Raw genomic sequence first — 16,103 nt, forward strand, 5'->3', positions numbered from 1 at the left:
TCTCCTTAAAAATTAAACTAAAATCATACTAAAGGCAGCATTTTATATATTAGCTCTTGAATGTTATATGTAGAGTATATTTAATATATACTAGATTTTCATTAAATTTATTGGCCTTACTGTTTTTGAAGGCTGAATCATTATTAGATATGATTTAGTGAAGATTAAAGTTTCCTTAAAAATTGAATTGATATCTTACTGATGGATTCATCCCATATATTAGCTCTTGAGTATTATATGCTAGAGCAAATTTAATATATACCATGCTTTCAATAAATTTATTTTTCTTTCTTCTTTTGAATGCTGAAGCATTATTAGATATTATTCAACATGGTAACTCAAATTGATAAAATTGTGTTGGACTTTGACTTTTCGCGTTGATATAAATTTAATCTAAAAACATTTTATGATAGCCATCATTAAAAATACAAAAGTTCAAGTCTTATTTTGTTATGTCATGTCTTCTTATGTCGCTTAGCACGATCTTCGATCGCCCAAAAAGAAATGAGTTGCATCTGAGCTAAGCTTGAACATGAAAGTTTTCTTTTGTTTGTTGACGGTTAAGTAAGACCAAGCACATGAGCTTATCATCCAAGGTTTATGCCTCGTTAGAATTCATTGATGCTGACTTCAATTTTCTTTTGGTATGTTTAATTTATCTAAATGTCAAATGTGCTACAAAACCCACTCATACTAAAATTATATATTGACAGATTTGCATGATAGAACTCAATTCCTTCTTTCCCAATTCTCCTACCTATTCATGGGAAGTTGTTGTATTTCGTTTTTAGGGTCTTTACATAACCAATTTCTATGCATTAAGATATCAACCACTAAAAATTCAATTTTTATCTACATGCCACTCGTTTCCTATGTTGTTTTTGCATAGGTTTGGTGGGCTTTAGGTAAAAATTAAAATTTAGTTGGTTAATATGTTAATAAATAAGAATCCGGAGGCCGTTGTGAAAAATTTCCTTCCCTTTTTACAGTTGAAACTACTGGTATTTTTTTAATGTGATATCAAAGAACTGAGTTTTGTTAATGTAAAAAAACTAAGTGTTTGAGTCGCTGCATGTAATCATATTGGATAAGTTCCATACAATGGATGAATTATTATATACGGAGAGCGTACGCAAAGCTACGTATGCTCTCTGATCACAGTCATCCATCAACTCATCCAAACAAAATTTGTATGACAGTGGGTCTGCTGCCAAATGTTTATGCTCGTCACCAAAATTTCCAAAAATACATGAAAATTTTGCCAACAGAAAATCTGACTACTATACATAAATTAAAATTACATAAAAAGATTTAACTCAAATACATCATACATGACTTCCAAGATCAAATCATTAGAACTTAGGTACAGTAAAAATTCTTAAAATGCAACAGCCAAAAGCCCAAATAAATTGACAGAAAACAATTGTGTGAAAGATAGCTCGTTTCTGTAATTATTCATTTGATGCCCTAAAAAATAAAGCCATATTAAAAATCTACATCATAATTAATCTACAGTGAAGTAATAGTTGTGCATAAATCCACTTTACATTAGAAGCTGCAGAATCTTTCGAGGCGCAAACTAGTCACAGAACAACTTTTGGTGAAAATGTTGCAGAAAGTCTTCCCTATTGTATTCTGAGTTCACCAACTCATCTCTAAATGTTGGCATGAGAGACATGATTGAGACCTTCAGGTTGGTTTTCCAGTGGCATGTACTGAGCCATGATTGCTCGAATCTCCGAGTCCATGTAGCCCTGAAGATGCGACGAATATTGAAAAATTAGATCTGGGTTGGAGTGCACGTATATCAATTTATGGTTGAATATTTGATGTTATAAATATTAGGGGTGAAAATGGGTTGTGTCGGGTCGGGTCAAGCTCTAGCTACTATTGCTTATCCTTGATCTTCGTAAAATAATTGAGTGTGGGCTCAAACTAAAGCTTAATTTTATAATTTTGAGCCAGATTATTAGCTACCAAAGAGAAAAAAACATATTAATTCAAATAAACATGATAGAAATAAATAATAAAAAATTATTTCAGACAAAATATAAAATATGGCTTTTAAGCATTTTTAATTATTTAAATATAAATTTTTGAATTTTAATATGTTAAGTATATTTTATGTTAATATTTTTTTTAAAAGAGTTGGCTTCAAGTCCGGGCTAGTTTTGGCTTGACTTGTGAGCTTATCGAGCTCAATTCAAGAGGCACTTTTCAAGTTAAACCCGAGCTAGCACACGAGTCGGTTTGGCTCAATTACACCCCCAATAAATAATAAAAATATAGATTAGAAGATGAGAAGTATAAAGAGAAGGCTTTACCCGAATTCTGTACTTGTAGACAGCATAAGCTCCCACACCAGCAAGAGCCAGGCCAAGAAAGATAATCCATAGGAAGCTCCAGCCGACCTCAGTGCTAGGTTTTTTACCTGGAAAAACTTTACAAAGTTAATGCATAAATTTTATACAACCTTGATTGTTAGGCTTATATTTCAATTCTTCGACAACTCTATAGTATTCAACTTTGCTTAAATGGACTTTTGAATAATTTCTTTTTAGATTGATGTCTACATAATCTGTTTAGGGTAATTTTCTCATAAATTTGTTTTTAAGAAGGTTGTCACACATCCATTTAGCTACCATTTTCTTCTTGTTATTTAAAAATTTATGTGATGAGAAACTACTAAGAGTTAAAAATAGAAAGGAGTAGTAGGTATAGGAAAGCTGCTGCAAACTTTCAAAGAGGGGAGGACATTTACATACATACCACTCAATTTCTATGTATTTACATATCTAACACTTTTTAAGTTTCACTTTTAACATTTAACATATATAAAACACCTTGATTATGCATGAGAATGTGCACTTCACTTTATAAAAGTTTAACACGAAGGTATTTTTTATGTGATATTGAAATTTTGTGGGGTTTAAATATAAAATCTAAAATTTAAGTATTAGATACGACTTCTACAAAAAGCCATAGCCACCTCAAACAAACCCTAAATTTGTCTAAAAGTTAGCAAATAAACCAAACCAAACCAAAGTTTTCATTTGGTTTTACTAATATCATTATTTACATTTTATACAAGCCACATTAGCCTAGTGGTTGAGAGCTATCTTTTAACCAAGAGATCATGAGTTCAAGGCCTTGCATCTGTGGGGTGCGTGCATTTGAGTGTGTGGAAATAAAAAAGACAAACCAAACCAAATGTGCAAGAATTTTGAGGATAATTTTAGCATTTGTAGAAGATAAAAAACATGGTCAAGTAGATAGAGAAACGAAGTGTAAAACATTAGCATGTATGTGAAGATGATAAGCAAAATATGTGCATGACATTATGAGCTCGTCATTTGGCATACATGATTCAATGACAAGGTTAGAAAACATGAAATTCGACTGATATTGCACCTACAGTCTCATACTTCAAATTTAAAGTCCAGAAAGAGCCAAAACGCCCATCACAGACTCAATCACAACAGATACCGAGTACCTAGTATTTGTTTCAATTGTAAAACTCTACTATCACAATAAAATCTATAGCGAAATGATAACATAACGTAACTCTCAATTAGGAAAACTTAAATGTAATATTTGGTGTGTTTATCTTCTTTTGATTTTTTTTTTCTTAGTGATTTGAGTTAGGACTAAACTAATTCTCAACACCATTTTGTAAGACGTAAATGCTCACACCATAATTCACGTTTCACGAACAATGTCATCAACCCACTCTCAATCTGCTATTATTATGAAAGAAAAAGAGAAATTTACATACGTATCACTAAATTTTCTTATGTATTTAAACTTCAAAATTTAAACTTCAAACCATTCATTTCACTTTTTAAAAAGTTAAAATAGGGATATTTTTTATATGATATGAAAGATTTGGGTGGTATGAAAGTTAAAATGTAAAAAAATAAAAAATAAAGTTTGTGTTAGATAAATAAATACATAAGAATTGGATAGTGCTCCTGTAAATGCCTCAATAAAAAAGGGATGAAGAGAACTCACTTATGCAGGTGTCATGCTCTCTCATATATAATAGATCACCCCTGCAGCTGCACTCATAGCTTCCCCATGTATTCTTACATTTGCATTCAGAACATTGACAAGCAGTTCTTTCCTTGCATTCATCAACATCTAAAACAAATGTTTACAAAATCAAATATAAGATAGGAGGAAAAAAAAAAGTATGTTTGCATTAATCAATTGATTATTTTTGGCTAACAAAACCATACAAACAAATATATTTGGCTGAAAAGTATCTCACATTTGCCTAAAAAATGCACAAAAAAAGCTTGTGCATATGCAGAAAGATGAAATAATAAAATTAAAAATTTTAAACAATGGGGCATTTGCATACATACCACTCAATTCCTAATATATTTATGTACCTAACACCTAAACTTTATTTTTTACATTTATACCACCCAAATATTTCATATCACATCAAAAATACCACTATTTTAACTGTTAAAATGGTATTTTATGTTAAAATGGAAATGAACTAGTTCATGCACAGGTAAGGTGCATATATGTAAATAATTGAAACTTATTGTTAGACATGTAAATACATCGGAACTGAGTGGTATGTAGGTAAATCTATTTCAAATAATTTTGTACTTTTGTCCTGGGAATGCCGCAATTACAAATTTTCTGAAGGATGAAAAAAATTTGAAATTAAAACACAAGTTTAAAATAAAGATATTAAGCGCCATACCGTCACACGATTCAATACCATCGCCCTTGAAGCCTGCTGGACATTTGCATCCATTCGATGCTCCTTCCTACATGATCCATTCTTAGTTTGAATTTGAATCATCACAGATCAAGGTTTAAATGAAAGAAAAAAAATCCATATTTCACATACCATGCAGGCAGAGTATGTTGTGCCATCTTTAGTTTGATTCCAACAGCCTCCATTGTTAATTTTACACCGTCCAGAACCAGATGCTGCAAAAGGAAATCGATTGTATTTGTTTTCATAAAAACCCTCTCTTTATGACTTGATTGATATACAATTTCAAATAACCCTTGTCAGGGAATAGAGAGCTTGCATTTACATGGGTGGTGTTTTTTTTAAAACGATGTATTTTATGTGCCTTGTATTAAAAAAATTTGATGGAAGAGCAAGAGCCAAAAAAGGAAATTCAACCACAAAAAAAATCTAACTGAAAAGCCAATGCAACAAGGAAAGTTTAGGCTTTTATGACTCTTGTAAGATTATCTAAATAGCAATCCTAATCAAATAGTTAAAATATAGGGCAAGCTAAGCAATGATAAGATTATTTCCATTGTAACCAAGAAGAGATCAAGAATTCAAATTGCAGCAATATTCTCCTTGGAATACAAGGCAAAGCTGCACATAACAACCTTTCTAAAAAATTCTGAAGGAAAATTTACAAATGTAAAACACAATTCTTATGTGTTTACATATCTTACACCCAAACTTTCATATTTACATACGTAGCACTTTAGTGTCTTAAGCCTATGCATGAAATGGTCTATTTTAACTTTTAAAATGTGGTAATAGTGCTATTTTGGATGTGGTATAAAACATTTGTGCAATATGTGTATAAATATGAAAATTTAGATGTGAGATATGTAAATACATATAAATTGTGTGCTATGTATGTAAATGCCCCTATCCTAAAATGTTGAGAACTTAAACTAAGGTATTCCTTTAGGAAACAACTCAGTTGCACTACACAAATTGAAAGAAATTATGAAAAACTTGCACGTCAGCAACAGCAAGCATTTCTGTTCAGTTTTAACAGATTACAATGACTTAAAACTAAAGGATAGTAAGGCTTCTTTGACAAGCAAAAATATTTCTGGGGGGAAAAATTGGGCCATCCACTCTCTTCTTAATCCCATGCCACAATGATCTCCTCCTTGGTAATTATCTTCCGAGTTTTACGTCTATGCTTAATTAGCACAAAGAAGATGAATAACTTGTAATTCAACAGCTTACAGATAACTAAAGTTGGGAAGGGCATCAAAGACATGATTAGAGAAAGAATAAGAGGGTATGGCTGATCCGCTTGATCTTATTTGATCCATATAAAATGATTTTGCTTCACGTAGAAGAGGAGAAAGAACAAGTATCATGAAGTCCACAAAAATGTAAAGCGGAAGAATAGAAATCCTGCCAAATTAAATGATAAACCAAAGGGGAATTAAATGATAAACCAAAGGGGATAATTTGACATGGAAATTGTTTAACATCTAAAGCATATTATCCAATTTTCCGGCAAAATTCTCAAAACCTCTTTCCTCTAGATGTACTAGTCTGCTAGTGAAAGCAAAGTAAAAAGTAGCCGTTCCACATGACTCATTGTTAAGACCACTAAAAAAACAGGTATTTGTATTAATTCAAGCCCAGAATGGTGCCAAATTAACAGTAATGTGAAGCTTAGTATATGCTACTCTCATGATGGACGGAGAAATATTCAGCCAGAGCTTAGTTCTTCAATGATATTAACCAACCATCCGTAGAATAACTAAGTTGAGACTAGAATTAGCATATCGCCATGATTAGTCGTAATGAGAATTAAGTGAGAAAAATCATGTGGTGCGTTTTGCTTTAGCGATAAACTAGCTTTATCAGAAGAAGCTCAATTTATCCTCTTACATTCACAAATCAATACACAAATAAATCGATATAGCACAAGAATCAATACCAAGCATATGCGCGAAGATCAATTTCATGACAAGGTCAAGCATGTGGGCACAAATGAAAAGTTGGATTGAAATCCTCTACTTGCATGTTCGGTTGGCTCCTTCAAATAATAAGTATGTGATGATCAAGATCAATTAAGACAAGCTTCAGAAAGATGTATTTGAATATGACTGTTACCTCTAAGGAAAGAACTCAACATGTACTAAAATGAAGATCCATCCCACCTTCTTCCATATAAAGTCATAGCCAGTCCCATTTTCATGTTTCAATGTAAAATATAATCCAAGGAAAACTACTACCTTTCCTTAAAAGCCAATGGCAAAACCTAACATAAAAGGTAATGCATTCTATACTTTAATTTCATGCTACTTTGTTTCCTATATTGTAGTAGCAGGGTCCCCTCCAGATCATAAATCCATTAAATGTATATTTAGTAGCTTAAAATTTGTCATGTAGGCTATGTCCAGCCACTCTCTTCCATTAGGGTATGCTTATTGCTCTATAAGCAATGTCATGTAAGGTTAATTGTATCATTGAAGACATCAGTTTGCTTTGTGTTTGGTTCAAGAACTTCAGAAGATATTTTGATCACTTCATTCTCTATTGAAGTCAAATAGTAGGATTTTAAATTGCACAATTTGGTATTGAGTCATTTTCTGCCCATGAAATGAGGCGTAATCCAAATAAAATTTTGAGATAAGCCTCACAATTAACAAATTATGTGAAGTAAAACAGTATTATAATAATATTAAAGAGTGATGTAAGAAGTGATGTATTAATATCAAAACATAAAAAAAGATGTGCAATACAAACATCAAGTAAAATAAGATATTAAGAACATAATAAGTTAAAAGAAGTTCAACAAAATAAATTTATCTCTCATGCTCCTAAATCAAATTTGCTACTTGAAAATTAATACAAAGATTGATCTTTTGATTAGACACTCTCTAATATGTTTGTCACTAGAGATCCTCCAACACCCTTTCACAGATATATTTGTTTCACATTTTGTCTCTAAGTGTAAAGCTACTCATCCACTCGGGCATTCTTATCTCAGTAACACTTATCTTAATTTTGTGCTTTTTTTTACAAGCCAATATTCTGTGTCAAAAATCATTGCGGTTCTCACCAACATCTTATAAAATTTTCGTTCAAATCAAAGTGGTACTTTTTATCACACAAGAGGCCCAATGCATTCCTCCACTTCAACCATCCAACTTGAATTCTACTAATAGCATCCTCATCTATATAACCATCACTTTGAACGCTAGACCTGAGATATCTAAAAAGTACACTCTTTTAATGACTCAATCACTAGATCTACTACTAAAATTATATTTCATGTATTCAATTTTAGATCTACTCAAACGAAAAATTTCAGGTTCTAAAGCTGACCTCAATAAATCATGTTTTTCCTAAACTCTGTAGTCTTATCCACAGGAAGAATATCATCAGTGAAAAGCATACACCAAAGTACATACTCGTGTAAATGTACAATAAAAACATATATAACTACTGTACAAATATAAACAAAGTAGATCTCTAATGTAATCCAACTTAAATAATAAAATATTTGGTCAATCCTCCTTGTGTTCGAACACAAGTAATACTCTAGTATACATACTTTAATGACTTGAATATAAAAAATATCAACAAATTTCTTTTCTAAGACTCTCCAAAGTACTTATCTTCAAACTTTATCATAAATTTCTTGTAAATCAACAAAAATCATATGTAGATCAATCTTACTCTCTATGTACTTCTATCAAACCTCTCAATAAATGTACAACTTCCATAGTAGACTTGCTTGGCATGAATTCAAACCGATTTTGAGAAAATTTTGTACACATCACAGCCTATAGTCAATTATTCTCCCCCATAACTAAATGAATGACACATTAACTTTATTCCTCTATAATTTATACACTATTGTATATACTTTTTATTCTTAAAAATAGAAACTAATAGACTTTTTCTCCATTCATTGGTCATCTTATTAGTTTCTAAAATAATGTTATAAAAATTAATAAGCTAAAAAATTCTTGGATCTTTTAAATATTTTCACTTCTATTGAATTATCATCAAGTCCTATCACTTTTCTATACTTCATTTTTTTAAACCCCCTCAAGTAATATTTTACTTATGCGATTGTGACAATAAAAAACTTTATTTTTATTTATAATATAAAGATCATTAAAATTTATCGTATATTTACAATCTTCATTAAAAAATTTATTAAAATATCTCACCCATCTATGTTGAATATCTTTATCTATGATTTTTTTTTTTACTTTCATCTTTAATACAATTTATTTGAACTAAATCTGACATTTTCTTATCTCTTTGCTTGGTTAGTTTATACATATTTTTCACCATATTAAATATTTAATCTATTATAAAAATCATTAAAAAAAATTTAACATCACAAATTATTCTCTAGACTCTCTGCCTTACCTTTTTCCAATTCTCTAAGAGTTTACATCTAAACTAATTCTTATAACAAAACTTTTTATTTTTATCTTTTCTAACACATTATTATTTCATCACCAACAATTTTTATTCATAAGAGTTTTTCCTTTTCATTCTCCAAGCACATCTTTTACAATTTACTTAATAACACTTCTTACTTTATTCCATAAAGTATTAACTTCTTCATGAACGTACTAAATTTTAAGATTTTGATATTTATTCATATAAAAATTTGTCTTTTTAAGAGCTCCAATCTAATTTTATAAAAATATTTTATTTTAATTTTCATCTTTCAACCCTTCATCTTAAAATACAAAACTAATAATTGAAGTTGTGTACTTAAATTTTCACTTGAAATGATTTTGCTATCTTTAAAATCTCGGCTATCTATTTTCTCATAAAAAATAGCAAATTTGAGTTTTAGTAGTCTCATTCTTATAAGTGATACTAAGCTTATAATTTTTTATTAAATAAAATATTAGCAATAACAAATAATACAACAACAAGAAGCCTTTATCCCATTAAGCGAGGTCAGCTACATAAATCCTTTTTTCCATTGCATCCTATTAAGGTCATATTTTCATTTAATTCTAATAGATTAAGATTATTTTTATAGAATATGTTTGAGTCTTTTTAAGTTTACCTCTGTCTTTTTTAACATAAGTCGAATCTAAAACATCAACTTTCCTAACCAGATTATCAGATGGTCGACGTCTAATGTGATCAAACCATCTAAAACAACTATCTCTAATATTAGCCGCCACTGGAGCTACACCAACCCTATCACGGATATATTCATTTCACATTTTGTCTCTAAGTGTCAAACCACTCATCCTCCTAAACATTCTCATCTCTGCAACACTTAACTATATTTTATGCTTCTCTTATAAGGCTAACATTTTACACCATAAAGCATTACAGGTCTCACCACCATCTTGTAAAATCATAGACTAAAATAAAATCCAATATGACACCAACTTCTTTATTAGTCATTCCAGAACATAGTCGCCATGCATACTACTAAAATTTTCTATCATTCTACTGACATGTCCATTTAAATTTTCTCCCATAAAAATTCTTTTTTCAAAAGAAATTTTTTGTATTAATTCTAATAGGTCATTTCAGATATTTTCTTTTAAACACATATTTAGACCTATTTGGAAAACATAAGCACTTATAACATTAAAAATCTTAATATCGACAACAATCTTTAGAGCTAATTTTATCTTCAATTCTATTAATTTTTATAACATTATCTTTCAAAATAATATCTATATTTACAGCTACCCCATTTCTAATTTTAACCATGCATATTAATCATTTATTTGGGCAACATTTATAGTGATATATATGTGATCAAATATAAGGAGTTTATAGAGTTCCAAATAATTATTCCAAGTACTATACCAAATGTAAAGAGACTAATTTCATTGGAATTAAGTACTACACACTAAACTCAAATACAAATTGGTATTAAATACTACAACACTGAACTGAAATACAAGAAGGGCAATTCAACCATGTTGAGTTATTGACATTGTGATTGTATTTAGTTAAATCAAAATTTGTATTTGATTATGCTTATCTTAACACTAAAAAAATTATAAATATATTGATTTAATGTAATGCTTATCTTTATGATTTTATAAATATTATATAATGATGTAATGTTTTTCATTATAATATATTATAGCTATTAAATTATACCTTATTCAAACACCATACACAGCTTATTCACATTGTGTTCTAGCCATGTTTGAGAACCTAATCTTCAAATCAAAACACAAGGTTTCAATAGAGCTTGAACATGGCTCAATTTTCTCTCACATAATATATCAAACTTCATAGAACTTAATTCAAACCTTGTTTAAATTATGTTCAAACAAATTTTGATCACAATAAACTTAAAAACAAAGTTGATAAATCAGATTGGGAATTGAACTGAAAAAAACAATGTTTAATGGCCTATTGAAACAAATGACATGATGAATATTAAAATAACTTTTTATGATTTAAATGATATAATAATAGTGCAACATAATGTTTTGATAAATTCAATACACAATATTCAAATTTACGTCACTTCAAACTCGAATATTATGAATATTATCTAAAATTAAATTTTAGAACATAATATTGCAGTGATTTTCATCATTTTTTATGTAAAACTATTATTTTTACCTAATTGGTCAAAATCAAATTGCCAAAATATGTTTAGAATAAGAACCGAGGGATTCAAAAGAAATCGAACCAAGTCACTAGTTCAACATTTGGGTTGATTCTATACAGGAGTGATTTTAGGCCAAAATCAAAACAACTGAAAGAATAATTCATGCTTGAATAGATTAAGCCAGCCCAAACTTATTTTTAAAACCATACTTAAAAAGTAGTTTATGGTCATCGCATAAGTAATTAGTCTGGAAAGAGCTATTTTCCTAGGAAATAAATAGTAGATATGTTTCTTCGCCTGCTATTATGGGATACATACAATTAATTTTTTTTTCGTTTATATATATTTTAAAAAAAATCATCATATATCCTAGATATAAGATATACACCTCTTAAATTTTGAGGTGAAGCTCAAATTGAGTTGCATCTCACATATTGTGAGAATGTTGCACATGCAAGGCCATGAGGCTCTAGCCTCATCATTACAAAAATTCTTGAAAAGCACTAAGATGAGTTTTATATTGTGCAATGTTAAAAAATTTGTGGGATAAAGGTTTGTTGGTTGTTGTTGTTGAATGTTAAATAATTATCTTTTAGCAAGGTCATCAAGACCATATGTAATTATTTTGTAATTCTTTGATGAGCAACAAATAAATTATATATATTCTCCTCTCTTTATTATTACTTGTATTACTAATCCCCTCCCTCACCCTTGCTATCTGTCAAAGCCTAGCTTTCAAGCCTTTGGCTAGCCACAACATTTCATCTACAGCTAGTCCAAAATACCCAAGACTACATCAGAAGCCATTCCACAACCAGAACAATAAAAAATACCCACTATACCCATTGTGAATATACATAGTCCTGCAACTACAGGTTAAACAATGTATTTATGCCTACATAGCTATCTGGCATTGATTGTTGCAAAGAAAGGAGATGTGTACTATGCATGAAGGTGTTCAAGGCTAGGATTGATAATTGGGATTAGGGTAAGTATGTTGTGTGAAAGAAAACTGGTTAGGATAATAGGAAGTGATTAACCAATCATAAAAAAAATCACAAGTCCTATGAACTTTAGCCTTTGCTACTATGATCCCCTCCTCTAAGTCCTTTATATAATTTTGTAAGAAACATCAAATCATCACAAACCTAAAATTTATGAAGCCGAAAATGAACATACCTTCACAATGGGTGTACCCATCACCAACAAACTGCACACCGTTGACAATAGGGCATTCACATAACCTTCCTCGAAAAGTATCCTAAAAGAAAATGAATGAACAATAAAGTGAATTTTCAGGGGAAAAAATGCACTTCATCTAACAGAAGCTCCAAAATCGCAAAAATATTGAATACCTTGCACGCAGAAACATTGGCAGCTTTATCATGCCAGCAGCCTCCATTATTTTCCAAGCACTCGTTTGTTTCTATGTCTAAATTGATATAATCATATGAAAACAAGAATGAGTAAGTCTCCTAAGTCTCCTAAGCTAAGCTAAGCTAAGAATGATAAGGACCGTCAAACAAATTGATAAACCTTCTGTCAAACAAACGGCTGGTTCGGTTTTCTCCTGAAATCCTGCACAGATTGCTTTGAGAACTGCACCCTTGTCTAATTTTCCTATAAAAAATAGAGCCACCACGCTTTTAAAAGGCGCATCTCACCAATAAAATAATTATAATTCTCAATAAGAAATGGAAAGCAAACCACGGTATTGTCTGTTATTTATAACAAGAGTTGGCAAGATCGTTACATCCCCCCTAGAACCATGTCCTATCTACAGATAAAGCGGACAAATACATCAATATCTTTTAAAAAAAAAGAAGAGTTCATTAAATACGTTAGAGAAGGTTATTCATAAAAACCTGCACATCCTGCTCAGTTTTCAGTATAGGATTAACATCATCTGCATTGGGATCTCCAATACATTCATCTATCTTCTTGAGATCTATACCTGCAGAAATTAATCAAACAACCGATGGCTTTTGGTTTAATGAACATCCATAGAATAGTAAAAGTATCTATAAAGCACTTCTGTTTCCTAGACAAGTTAAAACAAAATTACAAACCCACCCAGCGACTGAATCACTTTTTCAGCACATTCCTTGGTGTATTTCTCCTCCTTCATGGGGCATCTAATTGAAAAATCTGTTACATAATCCCACCATAACCAAGGCTTTCCACTATCATTAGCAACCTTGAACACACAGACCTGTCGCAGATTTTGCATAACAACATCTTTCCCATCATATCCTTTGCTAAAGTCTTGTTCTGGATCAGGAGCACAATATCTTCCATGATTTATACATTGTGATTTGCACTGCTTGCTTAGGATAAAAGGATCAGGACAGTACCACGTGATGTAATGTGGCGTAAACTGTGTGTAGCCTTTTCGCTCAAGTATTTGAGCAGCTCCCTTGAAGTTCCTAACAAACTCTATCTGAGAGTCACATTTGGGACCACATTCATCATTACTATTTGTCCAGAATTCATATTCAACACGCTCATCAGGATGAGGTAGAGATTCTCTCCAATCCAAATTAACATTAACCATATCACCATTATTAATGGCCTTTTTGAGGTCGTCCCCTAATGATTTGGTTATCAAAACTGAAGGAATTGATATATTCTGTTGATAATCTCCACTGCCCAATTCTTCTTCAGGCACATCCATTGTGATCAAAGGTTCAAGCTTATCATCAGAAACAAGGATTGCAGCAGCTCCTGCGTTTTGTGCATTCCATGCTTTTTTTGTAAAATAGCAATCTGCTCATCATAAGGACATTGATAACCCATAATCAACTTCAGTGAACAATTATGGAGTCTTAACAAGTTGTAACTAAATAAATAACTGCCTACAATCATGCACAAAATATGTAGTATGTAAAAACAGAAGCCATAGAGAAAGTAATGCTGTAACGAATTCTTCAGCTTTGAAAAAAAGAAAAAAAGATAATCATGAGAAGTAAAGCATCTAGATGAAGAAAATATAGTCTTAACATGCATCAACACGTCAAAATGCTAAACATTTTCAACTGCTAAATTCCAAGCCTTACGATCAAAATATTTGCATAATGCGAAAAATAAACCAAAAAAAACAAATAAATCATCAAAGCTGATAGAATCCAAGCTTAGAACATTACATGATCAAGCAAGAACATCCTCTCAAGTAATGCAGATGAAAAGCTCACCTCCTCTATCGATAAGAAGAAAGGTCGGAAGTCCTCCCGCCTTCGATTTAAAAGAGAGATCGAACTCATCAAATCCCTTGCACGCCTTCTTGTTAGCTTTTGGATAAACGACAAGCCCCATCATCGTTCCACCATACTGAGGAACACCAAAATTCCCAATAGCGCACTCATACACATCCTTCAAGGCTTCAGGCGAGGTCACCCTCAAGCTATTCTTCTCCACCACAAATCTCCCTACGCAGGATCCCCAAAGAAAGGAAACGCACAAGCAAAACAATAGCTCTCTTCTCATTCTCGCCCCTAAACTGCAAAGCCCAACACAGATATCACAGCGTAGCGATCCCAACACAAACCGAACAAGCCCTAGCTATCAAAAATCAGGGAATACTCCGGTTGCATCAACGATATCAAGAAAATCTATAAATAAAAACACAAATCAACAAAAAAGGTAAAACTGCTTTGGAGTTTGAATCTAGCAAAACACCAACAATAACTTTGTACTTTTCCCAAAATCTTAGATGATCGATGGAATAAGAAACTAACTATAGTGGATAAGATCGATGGGAGATCAAGCACCGAAAAGGGTAAAAAGGAGAACCACGGATCGTTAAAACCCAATCCACCCGCGAAGAACGAAACAAACGCGGGTTTGCGTACGCTCCTTAAAACTCTCGCCGCAGATCGTTTGCTTCGCGTGGGAGACTTCTCGAGTGTTGAAGAAGAAACGCCGCCTCTCTCTCTCTCTCTCTCTCTCTCTCTCTCTCTCTCTCTCTCTCTCTCTCTCTCTCTCTCACATACTCACTTTCTCTCTCTCTAACGGCATAATAAAGATGCGTCCTGAAATGCAACTACCCGTTCTAAATGAGAACTTGTCAGTAGTTATGATTGAAGTTCAATAAGGGTATTGGGCAGGTGGGTTTAACACGAGTCGGATTTATTCGAAATTTGATCAATTAAATTTATGGGGTCTTCAAATATTGTATCAAATCACACAAAATTACTTCATTTTAAATATATATATATATATATTATTAAACGGGCCGGGTTTGGTTATTTCTGGCTTTAACTAAGTCAATGCAGATTTGAGCCGAATCGAGCCCACAAAATTTCTATTTTTTGCAGTCAAGCCCGCCCAATTAAATTGGGCTTATGGTGAGCACGTCAGGCCCCGACCCAATGCCCAAGTCAAGTGGAAACTTGGAAGATTCACTATGGTAATGATTCATCAAATTAGCATTGTATGAAAATTCACATGTACTTTGATAATAAGTGATGGGCAAAAGCACTAGAAATTTTTGCACAAAAACCCCTAAAAATGGAATAAAATCATGGGATTTAGCTCAGTTGAAATAATCTACTATGTAAGCATAAATATATATGTTCGCTTCTTCTCCTGAATTATAGAAGACGGTTAAAAAGTTGACCAGCATAGATGTGCGAAAATAGTTCATCGATAATAATTGTAATTATTTATAATTCTCAGTAATAGTAGGCTATATGAGCCAAAGTCAGTTGTTATAGAGACAGTAGCTCATCGTAAATGTTTTAGATGGTGGATGCAGTGCCAATTATCATAGAGGTCATAGTTAAA

General features: G+C 31.7%; 1 protein-coding gene across 2 annotated transcripts; it reads right to left on the reverse strand.

Annotated features, from left to right (window-relative positions):
- Positions 1-1,409: 1,409 nt before the first annotated feature.
- Positions 1,410-15,263, reverse strand: LOC110024416 (vacuolar-sorting receptor 1-like). Of its 2 annotated transcripts, none has more exons than XM_020724378.1 (13): positions 15,056-15,263; positions 14,513-14,879; positions 13,395-14,087; positions 13,187-13,275; positions 13,029-13,098; positions 12,858-12,941; positions 12,677-12,753; positions 12,501-12,582; positions 4,871-4,953; positions 4,721-4,787; positions 4,012-4,140; positions 2,325-2,431; positions 1,410-1,754 (listed from the first exon to the last, which is right to left on the reverse strand). In XM_020724378.1, exons 2-13 carry the CDS (start codon positions 14,802-14,804, stop codon positions 1,656-1,658), a joined length of 1,872 nt encoding a protein of 623 aa, XP_020580037.1. In that variant the 5' UTR covers positions 14,805-14,879; positions 15,056-15,263; the 3' UTR covers positions 1,410-1,655. The 2 variants fall into 2 exon arrangements, with proteins under 2 accessions (XP_020580037.1, XP_020580036.1); XM_020724377.1 differs by having other exon boundaries at positions 14,513-14,929.
- Between the last annotated feature and the right edge of the window lie 840 nt (positions 15,264-16,103).

Source organism: Phalaenopsis equestris, unplaced genomic scaffold (genome assembly GCF_001263595.1).
Source record: "Phalaenopsis equestris unplaced genomic scaffold, ASM126359v1 Scaffold000256, whole genome shotgun sequence".
NCBI classification, from domain to species: domain Eukaryota; kingdom Viridiplantae; phylum Streptophyta; class Magnoliopsida; order Asparagales; family Orchidaceae; genus Phalaenopsis; species Phalaenopsis equestris.

Excerpts from the sequence above, each read along its gene's own strand:
- LOC110024416 (XM_020724378.1), bottom strand. The coding sequence starts at position 14,804 with ATGAGAAGAGAGCTATTGTTTTGCTTGTGCGTTTCCTTTCTTTGGGGA. Across the intron at positions 4,954-12,500 it reads TGGGTACACCCATTGTGAAG|CATCTGGTTCTGGACGGTGT; the intron begins GTATGTTCATTT and ends TTCCTTTTGCAG. Across the intron at positions 1,755-2,324 it reads TCTACAAGTACAGAATTCGG|GGCTACATGGACTCGGAGAT; the intron begins GTAAAGCCTTCT and ends TCGCATCTTCAG.